The 17059-nt window shown below is 40.5% G+C and overlaps 2 protein-coding genes across 5 annotated transcripts; one reads left to right on the plus strand and one right to left on the minus strand.

Moving 5' to 3' along the window:
* Positions 1-1596: 1596 nt before the first annotated feature.
* On the plus strand, positions 1597-11913 carry RB195_018432 (uncharacterized protein; the record flags this gene model as incomplete). 3 transcript variants are annotated; one of them, XM_064185890.1, is made up of 7 exons in its annotated part: positions 1597-1602; positions 1713-1806; positions 4079-4131; positions 4256-4360; positions 4416-4566; positions 11376-11473; positions 11540-11665. In XM_064185890.1, 7 exons carry the CDS (start codon positions 1597-1599, stop codon positions 11663-11665), a joined length of 633 nt encoding a protein of 210 aa, XP_064041769.1. The 3 variants fall into 3 exon arrangements, with proteins under 3 accessions (XP_064041769.1, XP_064041770.1, XP_064041771.1); XM_064185889.1 differs by having other exon boundaries at positions 4449-4566; XM_064185888.1 differs by lacking the exon at positions 1597-1602 and adding an exon at positions 11732-11913 and having other exon boundaries at positions 1725-1869; positions 11540-11654.
* A 156-nt stretch (positions 11914-12069) lies between these two features.
* RB195_018433 (uncharacterized protein) lies at positions 12070-16800 on the minus strand (the record flags this gene model as incomplete). Of its 2 annotated transcripts, none has more annotated exons than XM_064185891.1 (14): positions 12070-12280; positions 12334-12405; positions 13067-13190; positions 13245-13323; positions 13378-13497; positions 13792-13883; positions 13934-14039; positions 14515-14648; positions 15523-15698; positions 15759-15932; positions 16072-16168; positions 16226-16298; positions 16539-16631; positions 16702-16800. In XM_064185891.1, the coding sequence occupies 14 exons, from the start codon at positions 16798-16800 to the stop codon at positions 12070-12072; spliced, it is 1650 nt and encodes a 549-aa protein (XP_064041772.1). The 2 variants fall into 2 exon arrangements, with proteins under 2 accessions (XP_064041772.1, XP_064041773.1); XM_064185892.1 differs by having other exon boundaries at positions 15523-15704.
* Positions 16801-17059: the final 259 nt, after the last annotated feature.

The following is a 17059-nucleotide window of genomic DNA, read 5'->3' on the forward strand; positions in this document are numbered from 1 at the left end:
CTAAACTTCATCAGTAAAAAGAAATTCTGGATTTCTTTGCTTTTTCCTGTATCTATGTTGGTTAAGATGGACCCAATCCAAGTACGGATAGCAAACCGACGCCGATGTCGATGAGAAGTGAAATCAATGATTTTAAAGGAATTTTCTCCTCATACTTCTTTTGTCATGTAGTTAAAACTTGTTAATTGTTCACGTGATTCTGCCAATGGAGCAGTTTATCTCTAATTTTTTTTTCTGTGCTTTTTTTCGAATTCATTCTGGTTGTCTCGAATATGTTCGTATTTGGAGGGAGAAAAACAGGACTGTGACTCTCCACTGCTTTTGTTTTCTGTCGAAAATGAATTCTTAGATATTCAATGACAACATGTTAAAGATTTAATTCGCTTCATTTCAAAAGGACACATAAGTAGAAGAAGAGATCGGTGTAGAGAAAAAAACTAACAATTTTGATTAAACTAAGTATGTTACTAATGCTCTTCACAACAAATTTATAGCATTACCATGGCACAGTTTTGAAACGTTATGTATTCAAAAAAAAAATGACGATCTTCTCGAACTTTTCTTCGTCATCGATAAATCGTGACTATTCCTTCAATCTGAAATCTTAATCTGAACTGAAATCCTTGTTTTCGAACCACATGGAATTAATACAAATAGTCAAACATTGTCTATTTCCAAATTCAGGAAATAAGCAAATTAAATGAATTTTGAACTGAAATGACAAAAAGAGTAATTCCAGGAATTCTTGATTACGTTGGTATTCGGAGCAAGACTAATAGGAAACGGATGGACTTTACCGTCTTTTAGTCTACACCTTATAACACAATTAGTATCCATTCTCTCGTCCTTTTGTAAACTCTCTTACGAGATGTTTTAGTTTGTTTTAGTTTGAGATGTTTTGTCCAACGGTCTTGAGAAACTTCGATTCGTAGGAAACAACGAGGACAAATCGTCCTCTTAGGCCTCTAGTTCGTTTCGCTGGAAGAGTTGTTGAATCTGTGCTTTAGATTCATTGCCAGGGAAGGACCTATAGGAAGGTAGAACATCTTTGTTCGATATACTGTAGAGGAAAGAACACCTATCGAAGCTGTATCTGCTAACAAATCTGGCTAACTATGAGCAATCACTGTGTGGTGTTGAGTTTTTCTTTCATGACCTAGAGGATCGCTGAGGATAAATAACTGGATGTTCGGACAAATAAGTAAGTAGACAACTTCGGTGGATTCCTTTGAGTGCTGTACACACTTAAGATTCTGTCTACACCAATGTTGTACATATGCATACATATTTTTCGGTGCAGCAAGTGGCACTACGACCCGTCAGTTCCTGCCTTCGCAGTCGCCCGGGTAAGTTTGTCAAACTTTGGCCGTCTACTACTAACAAGCATGCGCAAATATTTCTGCCCTACGATGCTGATGGATAAGTTATTTCAGCAATAGCAGTCTCGTGATTCTGAAGAGTGCTGGGAGTGGCCGCATTATGCCTGAGCTGTGTGCTCGGAAGGTGCTCTTGGATGGCATTCAATTTGCAATCTCCAAAAGAAGGCGTGACTTGTAGGGGGAAGCCGTCTCATTCTGTTAGATCTGGCGAGTACGCATGGTGGTGAGTTTGTGTAGGGGCGTGCCGACCGCTGTGTTGTGCTACCATCTCTGACTGTCCTTCTCCAAACAACAAGTGTAGATTCATGATGAGAGTTAGTTTTTCCATTTCAGTTTCGTTCATCAATGGGAGATTTGAAGGCAAAGTTTCCTGAAGTGGATCCATTTCTTCTGCACAAATGGGAAAGGATCTTCTCGATGTTTTTCGGTAAAGCTATTAATTCTTATCGTTTCGTTTTGTTTCACCTTTGCAAAGCGTCTGCGGTGCAAGGTGTGCTTCAGCACAACTTTTTCAAAAAATTGCGGCATCCGTATGAAAAGTTGCGATTCCACTAATTCACTAACATCATTCCACTAATTTGTGAACTGGATACCTTTCTTAGTTTTTTAAATGATAATGAGTAATGAAACCCAGAACAAACTCCCAATGGGAAATTCTGTTCTCTTTGTTTTGCTCGTGTGCGACCATGTATGCTGCCTGCTCCTGAGACATCCATCATCACGCACAAATATGGTTTTATCAGCTGCCTTTCATCGCTCGTCGTTACTGTGATCTCTTGTTGCTCAACTAAATTAGCCCTGCACCTTGCAGATCTGGAAACCCTCCAGTTCTTAAGAAAAATTTCTAGACAGCCCACAAACTTCGATCGCTCATGTGGTTTGTTCTTAAGGCTCCTGGCTGTCAAGCCGTCCAATTCATCCTATAACTCCGAAAAAAATACTTATGACATCTTGACTTCCTCATCTTCTTTCCAATTAAGAAGTACGAAAGCTCTTAATGAGAAGAAACTATGAACAAGAAAACGTTTTTAATTTATGTTCGAAAGTCCTTATTTGTCTCCCCTCTTTCTCGCATGCAGCGATTAAAAAGTAATAAGTCGCCAGCACTGGTAACGTTTTCGCCATTTTCTTTTTCAGCAGATTTTTCAGCTGAATCAGATGATTATTGTAAACGAACTAACCAACTCTAACTTTTTTTCAAGAAACTGGTGTCACTGTTCACTCAGCCAGCCGCTTCGTTAGACACGGTGAAAGTTCTTCGCAGAGTTAATGATGTGAGAGATTTGAGGCGAATCTGATAAGTGGAGCCCCACAATGACTCAATTTATAATGGTTACAGCTGTTGAGACAAGAGCAACACGACGCTTCATTTTTCTGGGAAAATCTTTCTTTCATAGAGTACGGCTCTTTGAAAGAATCACTCATTACGCTCAAAGGTAGCAAACCACGAAATTGACGATCTTAGGATCTCTGCATGAAAAAAAACGGTGTTAAAGGTGTACATTACGAGTGTCTTCGCCCAATTCCTCCTAATAGTACTCAAAATCTGCATGGACGGTCGTCTTGTGCGAAATTTAATATGAGACATGTTTACATCACATTTGTATACGCGCCGGTTCTCTTAGCAGCCTATCTAGTATTTTTGCTTGAATAAACTGTTGGGGAAACCTCATAGATTGGCGTTTACTCGCTCGCAGATGCGGCGTGTACTGGTGTGACGCTTTAGAAAGTGTCTCGTGGCAAACTTGAACTCAGCTGACGTTCTCCATGCCGTTTTTCATGGTGGTTAGGAAGAATTGAGCGCGAGCACATTGGAACTCGTAATCTACACCCCCAACACTACCTTCTCATCGAGGAATCTCAACACCGTCAATTTAAGATGCTGCCTTTAAAAAGACAAGGGTGGTCTTCTCAATCCGTTCAACAAAAATGGTCTGCACTTCCCACACTGTGACAGCTTACGTAACAGCTTATAGGTATACTCAGATGATATATGTGAATAAAGTATACGCAACGAGCACATGGTGGACGTTTACCGAAATGGACAAATTGTGAAAAAATCGTACTACAAACCCGTGGTTACAATTCTAAACTGGTGACCTTTATCCCATCTCTACAACTAGTTTCTGACATGGTGAGCTCCCTTGTAATGTCTATAGTTTTTCTTTTTTGGGCACATGATTAGACTAATTTAACAGAATCCGCTTTGTGGAGATGTCTCACCCGTCAGCACTACAAAACAAGCATAAATGTCCCATCGGCATCGTTAGTACCAAATATGTTTTCAGAATTTGACCTTGTGAAGTGTTGTTGTGAAGACGAAGTTTCTGCGATTTTCGCGGTTATTTTAACAGTTCCGCACCGTCAATGAAGATGCGTTGCTCTGGAACGAAAAGACGCCAAGAGGATCCGCGCTTGATTCTCAAAATTGACTAAAGTATCTGACATATTCGTAATCAAAAGATTGTTTTCAACTTTCTCGTGGAATTGAAAAAAATTGTACCAAGATTCACACAGTCAAAGTTCGGTACGGGTTACGAGCGAACACCTCCTAGGGACCGTTCGTTCGTACCACGCACCGAATCTCGTTTCAAATGCCACTTGAAAAGTCGTCTACTACAATGAGAATATTGATTTAGTTGAAGCTCGGAATGCTTAAGACATTCACAACTATTTATGGCACATTATTCCGTTTTCAGATCGTAACGCATCGCATCAGGTTGACTGGGGAGACTTCTACCTGGTTGTGAGAGTTAGTTTCTTCCTTTTTTATTTTTTACGCGAAATCAGTGGGCACAAAAAGTAGTGATGCAAGTCCTGTTGGAGTGGACTGTTTGCATTGATTTCTCTCTCAACGAAAAACATCAATGTTTTAGAAAGTGAGAGACATCTACGGCGCTGAGTCCGTGCAGACCGCATACGCTAAAAAGACGTTAGCTGCTTTGTGGGAAGGATTGTGTAAACTAGCAGATGCGGATGAGGTTCTAACTTCTTCCTTACTATATTTGACATCTTTCGGCTGGATTACCTCTTCAGAAATCTCATTCCACCAGTTTTGTCGCCTTTAAGGATCAGTTGATATCAATAGATGAGTGGATCAATCTATTGAGAAAGGCCGAGCACACAAAGGAGCGGAAGTGGTTCGACGAGTACGAGCGGTTCATGTTCAAACTCTTCGACGTGTCTTGTGAGCTACTGTGCATGTGCCATGTTTTTCAATCTTAGATCTGCGTACCAAATCGATTATGTCGCAAAAACCGACGCAGCTTCTTCTCCGTAAACATTTCATAACGATTATTTTTAAGGGTAAAATTGACAAGCACCGAATTACTCCACATTTGTTAGGAGGAAAACTTTCTACTGTTCTGGGATGCCTTGCTTGAGCATCTCCATTTTATGGAATAACTGAATGATAGTTTTAACAGGAGAAACCGAAACTCTCTGGATCAGTCTGTCCTTTCTTAGTTCGACTTACCTATTCTCTTCTCATACGGAGGTCAAATTACGTACTTCCGCTTTGCCGTAAAACTTCCAAATAGTTACGCAAGCACCCTTTCGATGATTAAGAGAACACGTGCAAGCAAACTGTTCCACTTATATCAGCCCAATCTTAGTCCAATCCAACATCTATCGGTTTTCCAGTGCCATAGTTCTGCATATGCAGGTTGTCCCCGCGTGAAGTCTGTTCGTCCACAAGGTTCTTTGTTAACTGAAAGCCCTCCTTTTTGTTCCTAATCTTCTTTTTTGCTTCCTGAAGTTTGTCATGACATTTCTCCGCTCCTTCAGCAGATGAACTTTTTCTTTTTGCATTTGAATCGGAGAACATTAGTATAGAAATTTGTAAACATTTCAGGCTTTAAACATTTCAAATGTTTTTCAAATGAGAAACCCATTTTTCACCTAGGAACGGTTTTTGTTTTCGCGCTCAAAAGTACAGTACAATTAGAGCAGCGTTGAGCGTCCCCCTCTTCAACTCCTTTTGCACAGGTTTTTTCCGCATTACGACTACGAAAGGTGGAAATCGTTTTCGAAAAGTGGTGCAGAAACTAATTCCCCACACAATAAGACCTCAGAGGCATTGAGGCATTGTGAGCAGAACAAACCAGACCAACGGGAAGGTATTTCAATAAGATTGTAGTCGTATTCATGCACTATCATAATTTAGGAAAAAGGATGAGAAATCGCGAAGAAAAACCAAAAGAAATGATTGATTGAGGAGTTTTCCGCAGATTATAGATAGGGCTTGGTGTGCCTTCACGGAGGACGTACTGCGACCGTATATAGTAGACTATTCCTTATATAAATGATGCACTTATACAAACATTTTATACCAAACGTTATGTACTGTATCTAAAAGACAATAAATTAATGGTAACAATTGCTGCTAGCGGCTAGGAGTAAGAATCATCACAAACCGGAGAGCGAAATAGAAATTAAATTTTCCTATACGAGAGTGAATACAAATGAAAAGCACAAAAACGAAATTACCAGAAATATTTTTGCGAAGTATGCTTTTTCTCCCCGGGTAACTAGAAACACCATTTGGGATTGGCTTTCTCCAAAACTCTTCAATAGATGAAAGGAGACATCCAAGACAAAAATGAGCAAAAAAAAGTGGCAATAATGGAACCAACGGAGGAAATAGAGGAAGGTTCGAAATACAACTATGATTAAATGATTCCTGGGTTTTGATTGTGATTAGTCCAACAGCCACATGTTCGGAAGTAGGAGGTGAATGAGCGAGAATCCTTTCAGCGGTTTTTCAGATTTCATTTTGATTCATTTATTCCCATTCTGAGTTAACGCAACACATCACGAAGTGGACGATGTTGGGATCTCTGTGGGACAATATAGAGTTTGGGTTGTAGATTACGATATGTGCGTGCCACGCTTAATTCCCCTTAAATTTAAAATTTACATGTGAACGTCAGAGCCAAAAATCCATCTAAGGATTTTCGATTTTCTTCGATTTTATCAAGATTACGTAACTTCTGAGTACCTCGCCTGAAGGGCAGCGTATTACGAAGGTGAAAATTTTGAGGTTACTGTGTATAAATAATAGAGTTCTGATTTAAAATTAATATGGGCGTGGCCACGCTCAATTCCCCCTAACTGTTCCGGAAAAACGGCTTTAGTTCCTACGGGGTGCGATGGAACACGCTTTCTTCGTACACGTGCCTTTGTGCACGAACGAGCGGTTGCAAAACAAGGAGGCCTCCCTAGCACCCTATTGAAGTAAAACTAAGGACTAGACTGCTGAGGAAATTGGAGTGTGTACAAGAGTGGTGCGTTTTAACGTACCGTAGGTTTTAATGTGCCGTGTGTTTTAATGTGTTTTTTTTAATGTGTAGGAAGTAATGCGATTCTCACAGCGTTTTTCACAACGATTAGAGCGAATTGGATGGGAGGACGCTTATACTCGTAATCTACAACCCAAACGCTATATTGTCCCGCAGAGTCCTCAACATCGTAAATTTCGTGATATGCTGCTGTCAAGACTTAGATGAGAGGACCATGGACGTTAGATGTCGAAACAGAAGCACCAACACATCTAAGTCGATTATATTTCTTGTTCCATACTGCGTAAAAATTGTAACTATAAGGATTTTTTTACGACACAACAGAATTACAATGAGATGTTTTCTCTTCATTACGACCACAAAGCGACTAAACCTAAAGCGACCTCGAGCCTAAAGTGCTTGTCATTTTACCACTTCAGCCACTCCAGTAGCGTTACGGAACCATCCTAGTTGCGTGCGTTAGTTATACTTTATATGTAAAGATAATAACATTTCATACCACAGCATTCATTAAGTCGATCAGTGATTATGAAGGTATTTGTTGACTCCAATGAATCCTACTCTTATGTGTTTGCAAAGAGTTAGTTGTTTCTACTAACTTTCCTTGGACTGGAAGTTGTTCCACTGCTCAAGACCATGTTCACTCATATACGATTTTTTTATCATCATCTGAAGCGTCCTCGGACATAAGCCAGAGGATGCACTATTTGTTAACGGTTTTGTAGAAGATACATTCGGTGTACAAAAAAGAATTACGCATTTCCAAGAAACTCAAAATTATTAGATATTAATGGTGAGTTTAATTTGTGCATTTACATTTGTGTTTTGGTTTTTATGCAATGGTAACTACGAAAAGCAAACCCGCTTGCACGATCGCGACCAATCGAGATTTTGTAAGGGAGAGCTAGCTTCCATGTGTGCTTGTTTCAAGCTCGACAGACTTCAGGGTCGCCGAGCTGACAAAGGCGAAGCATTGGATACCATGTCCTTCTTTGCGTTCTTGCATCGATAGCAGAATTTGAAGTTGAAATTGCTCCTGTACCCTATACCTTCCAGTTAAAACTTCTATACGGTCGAAAAGAAACTACATGAGTCCACATCCACTCATGTAGTGTACAAAATTGATCCTCTGGATCTCGAGTCACAGCGATCCTACACTGTCCACTTTTTCGAAATCTTTGACCTGGCTATTTCTTAGTCAATAAGTCCACACTTTCTGTTTATCTTAAGAAAATTTCACGACTTTTTTCATAAATAATTTTGGAAATAGCAAACAATTTTGTTGGTGTGGTGGAAGAGGGAAATTTTCAAAAAAAAACATTTTAATTTAAAATCGACATCCGTTGCGGTCCAAGCTGTGATTGTAAGCTCTATGGAAAGACGAATTTGTTGGTTAACAAATTATTAATACCTCTTCAACTTATCAAAATACTTGCCTTTGGATTTTTTGAGAATGAGATTTTTTTATACACACTGTGAAACTAAAACTTTGCTAAGAGTAGAGGATGCGGAGGGGAGTCTTCATTGAAGTAGGAAGAGATCAGTAATAAGCTAAGGAGAATAATACAACCCGTTGTAAGACTTGTTGTAAAACTTGACAGGACACATTTTATCGCAAAATCGTAAAATCAGCTTCCAGAAAGTACGAGGAATTCAGCACCTTTACGGCGCTCCTAAGGCAAAGAGGACAAAAACATCAAGCGCTTAACGGTTATACGAAACAAGGATGCAGGAGAGTTGAGGACTAAACATTTATTGCTCTGTCGAAGGCGGTGATGGGGCGATATAGGTGACGCATGAAACTGAAGTGGTGAACAAAAGTTAGTCTATCAAATATCTCCAAAGGGTCTTTCTCGAGTACATTTCTCACTTTTACAGCCGCTTTCGACAATGACGGCACTTGATAAGAGTGACACCCTCGATTCCTGCCTTTTCGACCGCAGAAACTCACGCAACGACTAACCATTAAGATAGGGCATCATCAATGCAGGCTTGAGTGATGTGAAGAAGTCATATGAGGCATTACGGAAAATGTGATGTGACATTTGAATTACACATGTCACAACTTCATGATTTCCTCGTAGACATTTTCGCTGAAGTTTCCTCTGAATTCTTCATACACCTTACGTGTTCTTCTTTTCTAGGCTGCTTAGCCTTCTTTGGAATCTTAACAAAGAACCGTTATAACAATATATGTATAAAATACCCATATCAACTACCATTCATTTTATTCAGACTGTCTTGGTTTCTATTCTTTTCCTAACTTGACATACCGCGTCGAAGTAGACCCAACAACCTCAAGAATCTGAACGGATTATTCCTGTTGTAGAGGACTTTAGTCCCTTCCACAATCTGTTCAACTATGCCTTCAGATGTTAACCCATTTCTTAAAACAGTTCTGGCGAATTATGGAAGCAGGATGATTTTTTGTGGAAGAACTACGCCTGCAGTAGCTGACTTCCTCCAGCGCTGCTTGAGCAAAAACCGTTTTGAATTCCATTTATGAAGTTCCGTGCAGAAACAGTTCGTACGCTAGTCCGAGAATGCTTCGTAGCCATATATCCATAGCCGCAATCTTAAAGATCGCGTATTTGCATGTGAAATCAGTCAGATAGAAGTACTAGAATTTTCTGAACAGCTTTCTCTGACCCCACAAGTTATCGCAAGCAGTATGACTTGCTTTAAGGCCATTTAACTACTTCATACGTAGCATTTGCATAGATCACAACTTCAGTCGTAATAAGCTAAACATCGACAAACGTTAGAGCCCGTAGCCGTTAAAGTGTTTAAATCTTCTAGACTGCAGTGTAAGATGCAAATCCCTTCTTGCGATGCTTCACGCGAAATCTCGTTTTGAAGGCAACATTAACACTCATAAATTGAAACGGCATGGTCAAAGTTTCTGGATCACGTCAGCTTTTGTCTAAACCATGTTATTAACTGCGTCGATGTCATGAAAGTTTGGGTTGTTTGGGTTCACGGCAAATGATTGCAGTATGTTAAGAGTTACTGACTAACCGACTAACTGACTTCACTTTCCAGGATGCTGCCGAGAGTTCTTGAGATATTCTTCTGCAGTCTTTGGATATTCTTCGTTTGCAAGAGATTGAACATGTCCACATCCCTTGGGATAATCTTTAGTGCATTACTTCAATCTTGTCCTATCGACGAAAAGCTATCACCGAAAACAAGAATATACGCCTCAAATTTCCGGCGTTGCGTATATTCAATGTCCAATCAGCGGATGTTCAAGTTAAACCATTTGAATCCCAATTATAGCTAATAGCAGACATTTCAGCCTACGTGATCACAACTATTCCACTTTTTTATCTTCGAAACACTTGTTGTTGCTCTGGCGCTGATTAAATTACTTCAACAAGTAGTTATCGAGGATTGCACTTTTTGTTACAGCTCACTTTGAGAGCTAAAGCAGTATAGAGTCAAAACGACATGAAGCACGGAGCAGCTGGGTAAGCGGTTGCGCTCGAACCGGTGCGGTGGAGGGCAGCGGTTAGGATGAAGTGAGGAGCCCTGCTACCACCGTTGACTGCTTCGCGATGGTCCCACCTCGAGTCCGACCGCTGTCTCCACCGCGCTGCTTCGAGCGCAACTGCTTACGCAAATGCACCGTGATTCATGCCTTTTCCACTGTAGGCATGTTTTTGGTCTACTGCCCAACAAAGCCGTTGCCCACAATGACTACAGAAATTAGTAGCTTACATGTGAGGAGAGAACAAACTCCTGCAACAATACCAATGGCAAAAGAACAAATAATCCTTAGATTTTTGTCATATAGATTGATGGTGCTACGCTACCACAAACACTTCTAAATCTGATGATGTTTGTTTTGAAATACACGGTTGATAATAGAAGTGTCAAGAGTTTGACTATTGTGTGAAGCAGCAGTCAGGGAAACACGAGAACTCAGCATTAAGGACTAAAAAATGAGTGCGGACTGAACAAAAAAAAAGAAGTGTATACAATCAAAAGTGGGGAAGCGAAGTCTAATATAAATTTTGCATTCTGCATTTTTACTTTTTTTACCCATGCTACAGAGCCTGAGCTAAATTGGTTAGATTCAACTTCACAGTATTTAGCAACAGCACTCTAGCTGCAAGTTCCAAACTTCTGAAAGATGTTACTCTAAGAATAGGGGCATATGTAACACTAGGACGGAATCGAACCTCCGATCAATCTTGCTTCTACCTAGAGCGGAACCTCTTACTGCTTGCGCTACACCGCCAGCATACTTATAATAATCCTTACGCATGCGTCCATTATTTGTTGCACATTTGTGAGCAAAGTGAAAGATGTAAGAACTGTGATATTCAAGCTAAATTAATTGGTAAATGATACGAATAATTGCGATTCCTCTATCTACTAATTTGCTGCAATTTTTACGAACGTAAATTAATTACAAACGTTACAACATATGTATATCATGATAGCAGAAATTTTCATCTTGCGACGTCGTTCACGCTTTGCTGCTCACCCTATTAGGGCTTCTGTTAGCGGTGTCCCTGGGAATAGAATTCGTTCAGAAACCAATTCGAAGAATAATCAATGCTTCAATCTTGGAGTCCTTTTAGCCAATGGCGAATTTTGACCAGCTTAATTCTGTATAGTTTCGTCATGAGAGCAATAGTGAAAAGTTAGAGTAGTGACAACTTGAGAAATAGAAAAGCGTTTTTTACAGGCGACGGAGTTATGGATGTTGAGGAGTACATCGATGGCATGAATGTTTACGGGATGAAGCGTTCGGACTGCAAGGAAGCTTTTCAGAAGTTCGCAGTGGTCAGTGAATCCCTTTTTTTACACTGCACTTCCTAATTTTCGCCAATCATTCCGCCTAAATTTAAGGGCGAACACGGAGCATCAATCCCAAAGATCAACCAGGAATTGTGGTCTCGTTATTTCCACGAGCTTTTTTATTCGACAGACAGAAACGCACTTGGCAACCATCTTTTCGGCATCTGTGATTTCTAAACTGCAAAACCTCCTTCTGCTTTAGATTTCTAGTTTGTTCGCAATTAATTCTGCTACTTTTCTTAGATACAAATCGTGTTTATATCTATAACAAATATCAGCACATAGCCATAATAAAGCAACCGGATGCAAGATACAATGCACAAAACAGTCAAATTCGTATCACATACCAATTTGGCAAAGATCATATTTGGACAGGGCTTGAAAGCTTGAAAGATATCACAAGTGTACAAATAGAAAGGCATTAAATGAAGGCACTGCCCAGCTGTCTTGGCTAGAAATTATTAAGTAATTAATACATAAAAATTACCGGTAAACATTGAGGATTTTGGCAAGAATAGCACACAAGCAAGTAGGCGCCTTGAAAACGAGTCACGAGTAAAAGAGTACCAGTCACGACAAGGCTACTTCTTTGGAGATTTTGCGACAGAGAGTGTACAACACAACAGAGGGATGAAGCATTTAGTACATATGAGAACGAATGCGAACAACAGGCAGACACCTATCGCCACTTCGACAGCAACAGTGAAGGCCTCCACGGGTGTGTTGATCCCGTTTAACCACTGTCGAGGGTCCAGAGACGACAAGAACAGCTCGGCCCCTCGCTCATTGCACCTAAACCTAGATTTTTCCCACAGCTCAGCTACAGGTGAACGTTTGCGACTCACCCTGCACACTCTCCTTTCCCACTCTGCCAGCGATGAGCGACTCGGTAGCTGTTGAGGCTTTGTGCCTCATATCTGGAAACATGCACAGAAACTTAGCTTACTCAAAAATCAAGCTTTCAGCAGCTAAAGAACATCACAGACATGAGTATCTCGTGAAAGGCTACTGTTGTCACAACTACGAGTTAGTTAAATATTTTAGTTGCAACATTTTCAGTTTCTCGCCCCCGTTTTCACTTTTCCCTTCAATTTTGCTTCTTCACTTTGCACTTTTACACTTATTTTTACAACCTTCCCGAATCGGAAACGGATCTCAACTTGCAGCAATATTTGTGTTCATCATCAGGTTTACTTTGGCAGGAACTGGTGACTGATTTACCTATTCTAGCTCTTGAATGATTAGGGAGTGGGAGAATTCACTGAGTTCTACATATATCGATGTAATCGTGATCGATTCCCACGTCAAAAACAAATGAAAAAGTTGAAAGCGACTTACGACCCCCAACCGATGTATCAGTTCACTTTTCTAGTCTATCCTAACAAACAAATCTCGTAAAGACTTATCGACCGTCGATAAGTCTACGAGATTTAAATGTTAGGATAGACTAGAAATAGTCGAGGGATGAAAGGTTCGTTTGGCCGGGGAGATTCGAGGGCGAGACTATCGAATGCCAATCCTTGAGAAAAACTTCCTACTCTTGCGCTACACCCGCTTTCATCCTCACAATAAACTCACCTAAACCATTTGCACCTCTCTCCCTCCACATCACCGGACGGGTGAAAGCACACATATCGACTGCTGTTGATCGAAGAGGGAATGGATATTATCGATCTGTAGTCACGCAACTTTGAACCCTCCACTGAAAGTTTTGTTGTTTACTTCACTATGGTTTTCAAAGATAATCATGCATTACCTTGAACTGAGAAAGCCATGTCGATCTGATCCTTCTTCTCCGATGAAAAAATATTTCCTATCAGAGTACCCTTCGTTCCCTAAACCACTCGTTAAATGTTTTCAGAATGAATTTAGAAGCCTTTCAGACTCACCAGAAACGAAATGTTCAAGTATCGATTACTCTCACGATCAACTTGAATACGCCCATCAAAAGATTCCATCTGCGAGATGTGACGCAGCATATGAGGACGGGTTTCAGAAGTTATATACACCTGCAACACTTAGAGTGCTTTTTATACAACTGTTCGCTCATTGCACCCAGATACTCCAAAAAAGAAAACAAAACAGAATACAGATGTCAACTTGGAGAAATGATAAGCAGCAAGGAAGAAAAATAAAGGAAGACCCTTCACGACGCAATAGAAAACCTTCAAAACAGTTTCAAGTTCAAAAGAGAAGCGAATTCAAAAGAACCGTTTAGTCTTCTTCTTCTTTTGGCTTAGAACTTGCTTTGGAACTGCCTTCGCATCCATAAAACTTTGTCATAAGACCGTATTGAAACTAACCAGCACACTAGTTCCTTCAGCGTGTTCAACCCTCACGTTTCGACCTTGATATACTGCTGTTTCTACCCAAGGATCACTAGTTAGGGCTCGACCTTAAAGTGAGCGTAGGTCAATGATCCAACAGCACTCTTTGTTGGCTTACCGAGATCGTAATTCTCCTCGATGTCGTTTCCAGAAACGAGCACCATTTGTTCTCCATTTATTGTGGAAGTATACTGCTGTTGCTTGCAATCGGCAACATTCACGTGCTTAAATAGTTACGAAGTACTCACTTATCTCCTTCTCGGCATCAGCTTCTTCTTTCTCGGCCCACGGTAAGTAGGGTTTTTCATCAGCGTAAAGGTGGAACATCAGGTGTTTTTCAGAAACATTTTTGGGTTATCGAAAGCGAATCTCATCAGTTTTCCTTTTTCAAATCCCAAAATGAACTGTACAATTTACAATCTCAGAGTACATTTTATATTCGAGAACATATGTATGTTTGCCATCCATAAGCGCCATCACTCAGAAAATCAACCTTCCGTACCGTTTTCTGGAGAAAAAAAACTGTTTTCAATCTCTGAAATTCTGCTGCCCTCCATTATTCTGATCTCCATGACATCAATATAAATTAGGGCAGACACGTTTTGTTCCATATTGCAGAATTGCTAAGAGAAAATTCGTGATCGCCTTCTCACCAGATCTGTATTTTCACGGATCTTATTGAGGGCTCAAGGAACCTACATGTGCCTGTTTTATTTTGACGTTTCCATTCCTGATGTCCCATTTCCCTTCCGAATACCTCATCCAACCAAGCTTCTCAAGGTTGCTCTCTCCAACTTCATTAATAGAGATATAGCCACGGATTTCATGAGTTCCTGAAAAACTTTAACAATAGTCTCGAAGCACTTTTGAGGATTGACTGAGAGCTACGCATTTCTCTTTTCTGTATTGTAGGCTCGAGAACATTCAGTGATTCAAGTAGTTCGGATTAAGCTTTATAAACTAGCTAATACGTTTTTAAAGGAATGCAACTCTGTATCGCTTAAAGGCATCACACCACGAATCTGAGGTGGTGCAGATTTCAGGTGGAGTATTCGTATACGGGATGGGAGACTATAGAGGGGGGGGGGGGAGGGTGGTTCCGTCCATTTCTTCCTAATTGCCGTAAAAAACAAGATGCGGCGCCGTACAAGGCTGGTGCGCTCTGATCGAACTCCCTGTAGAAAATAGCGCGCCAGAACGCCTGAAGCCGCATCTTCCGGGCCGTTTTTTACGGCAATTAGGAAGAAAAGGACGGAATCACCCCCCTCTCCATAGTCTCCCACCCCGTATACGAATACTCAACCTGAAATCCGTACCACTTCAGATTCGTGGAGTGATGTCTTTAAAGTGATGAGCATAGAAAAAAAACGGAAGAGGATAGAAGTTCATTCAAACGAGTCAACTACACATAAACTTTATTTGGGATTGGACCATATGAAACAACGTTTCATTTATTTGCCTCCATTTTGCGTTGTCCTTCCAATGTTAGACATACAGAAGTACCTTCGTTTTCACTGATTTACAGCACTAGAGACAAAAGCATATCATTATTCGGTACCTATTAAGAATAATTTCTCAAATATGCGAAAGTCTAGGTCGCAGATTTGCGAGAATATTGGATTCAGCATAAATCTAACTTCTTCAGATTTAAATTTCCACTAGAATCGGAGTGTTTAGCTTGATTTATGGGCATGAAACTGTGGTTACCTTCTCTGAGGAAGTACATCCCTGGCTGCAGCTCTCTGTTTGGACGACTTCCAGTTACTACCATCTCTATCTTACTTCTGCCATTGAAATCAAACTTCGAAAGACCGCGGTTCAAAGGCACCTCCACGACCTCCTCAGAAGTTTTACGCCATTGCTTATTGAAGCGGTCATAGATGCTGTATCTGTGATTCGAACCAGTAATACCAAACAGATGAAGTGGAACATTCGTTTCTCACCTAAAGACAAGAATCGTGGCTGGCTGACTTATTTTAATCGCAGTGAAGACCCAGTCCTTGAATGGTTCAATACGCAGTTCACAGCATGCTTCACTTTTCTGTTCAACGATACAGCCTACATTCGATTGCACCGGATGATATGTGCGGTAGCAAAGAACTCCAGACGAGCAGTTACTGAAAATCCAAGAGATTGCCTCTCAAAACTACGGAAAAGCATTCATGGTACGTACGTACGTACGTACGGTCCTTTTTGTGTACGTATGTATCTGAAAATCTTGTAACTCGAAAAATCTTTCCTTCGAACACGACTCACCGGTAATTGTAATGTTCCATTTTGCAAGGAGCATCGCCTCCAGCGCAGTCGCAAATACACGCCGATGTGATCTTGGGAATCCCAAATTGGTACATACCTGTATAAAAATAGTTCAAACAATACCCAGACTACGCGGTAAGACGAAGGAACTGACCGGATACTGGATGATGCTGTTCTAATCTTAGGAATTCTAAGGTGTGCAGAATGGAAGACTCGCTACCGTTCGTCTGCAATGAATCAGATGTAAACATGCACCAGTTTAGAACTATGGAGAAATCAGAGTTTCAGTGAGCTTCTGAATTATGTCCGGTTTATGAATTATTGGTACTAAAAGATAGAAAATAGCAAAATTAAGAAGTTCTGGATAATTTTGCCGCTTATTTCAAGGACAGCATGAATGTGATATTCTGCATTTTTCTAGTATTTCTCGCAAGTTCTGCTATCTTACTTTTTGAGAAAAAATTTACCCTTATAGTCATACATGACAACTCGTGCAACGCCATAGATAATTGTACTGAGCTGTAGATTTTAGGCCTGCCCATGTTATCGTATTCGCGGATCTACAAGCGTTTTTGCATTCTCGACGTGTCTCATAAAGGAATAAATCGAATGATTTGACTCTGTTCACACCTCGCCCTCCATTACTGTACTCCTTGAACAATGCGGAAGATCGTCGACGATTTTGGATCGAATCCCCGTGACGAGGTAGAGCCAGAGAATTGAACGCATTGCTTGGGCTCCTTAATGAATGTTCTAAATGAACGCAAACACTTTTGTCATTTGCAAACGCTCACAATGACTCAAAATACATACAACATGAAAGAAACGAGAACAAGAAAGGTGCAAAAAAATGATAAGAACAGCTGTATTTCGAAATCATTTCAAGAATGCAGCAAAACTCTGATAAGGGTACGAAGGAGGAAAACGATTTCAACGGCCACACGACGACCGGTGGAAGAGACAGCCTTGGTTGCTCGCTTTCTTCGCC

This window comes from Necator americanus, chromosome II (assembly GCF_031761385.1).
Source record: "Necator americanus strain Aroian chromosome II, whole genome shotgun sequence".
Lineage (NCBI taxonomy): Eukaryota > Metazoa > Nematoda > Chromadorea > Rhabditida > Ancylostomatidae > Necator > Necator americanus.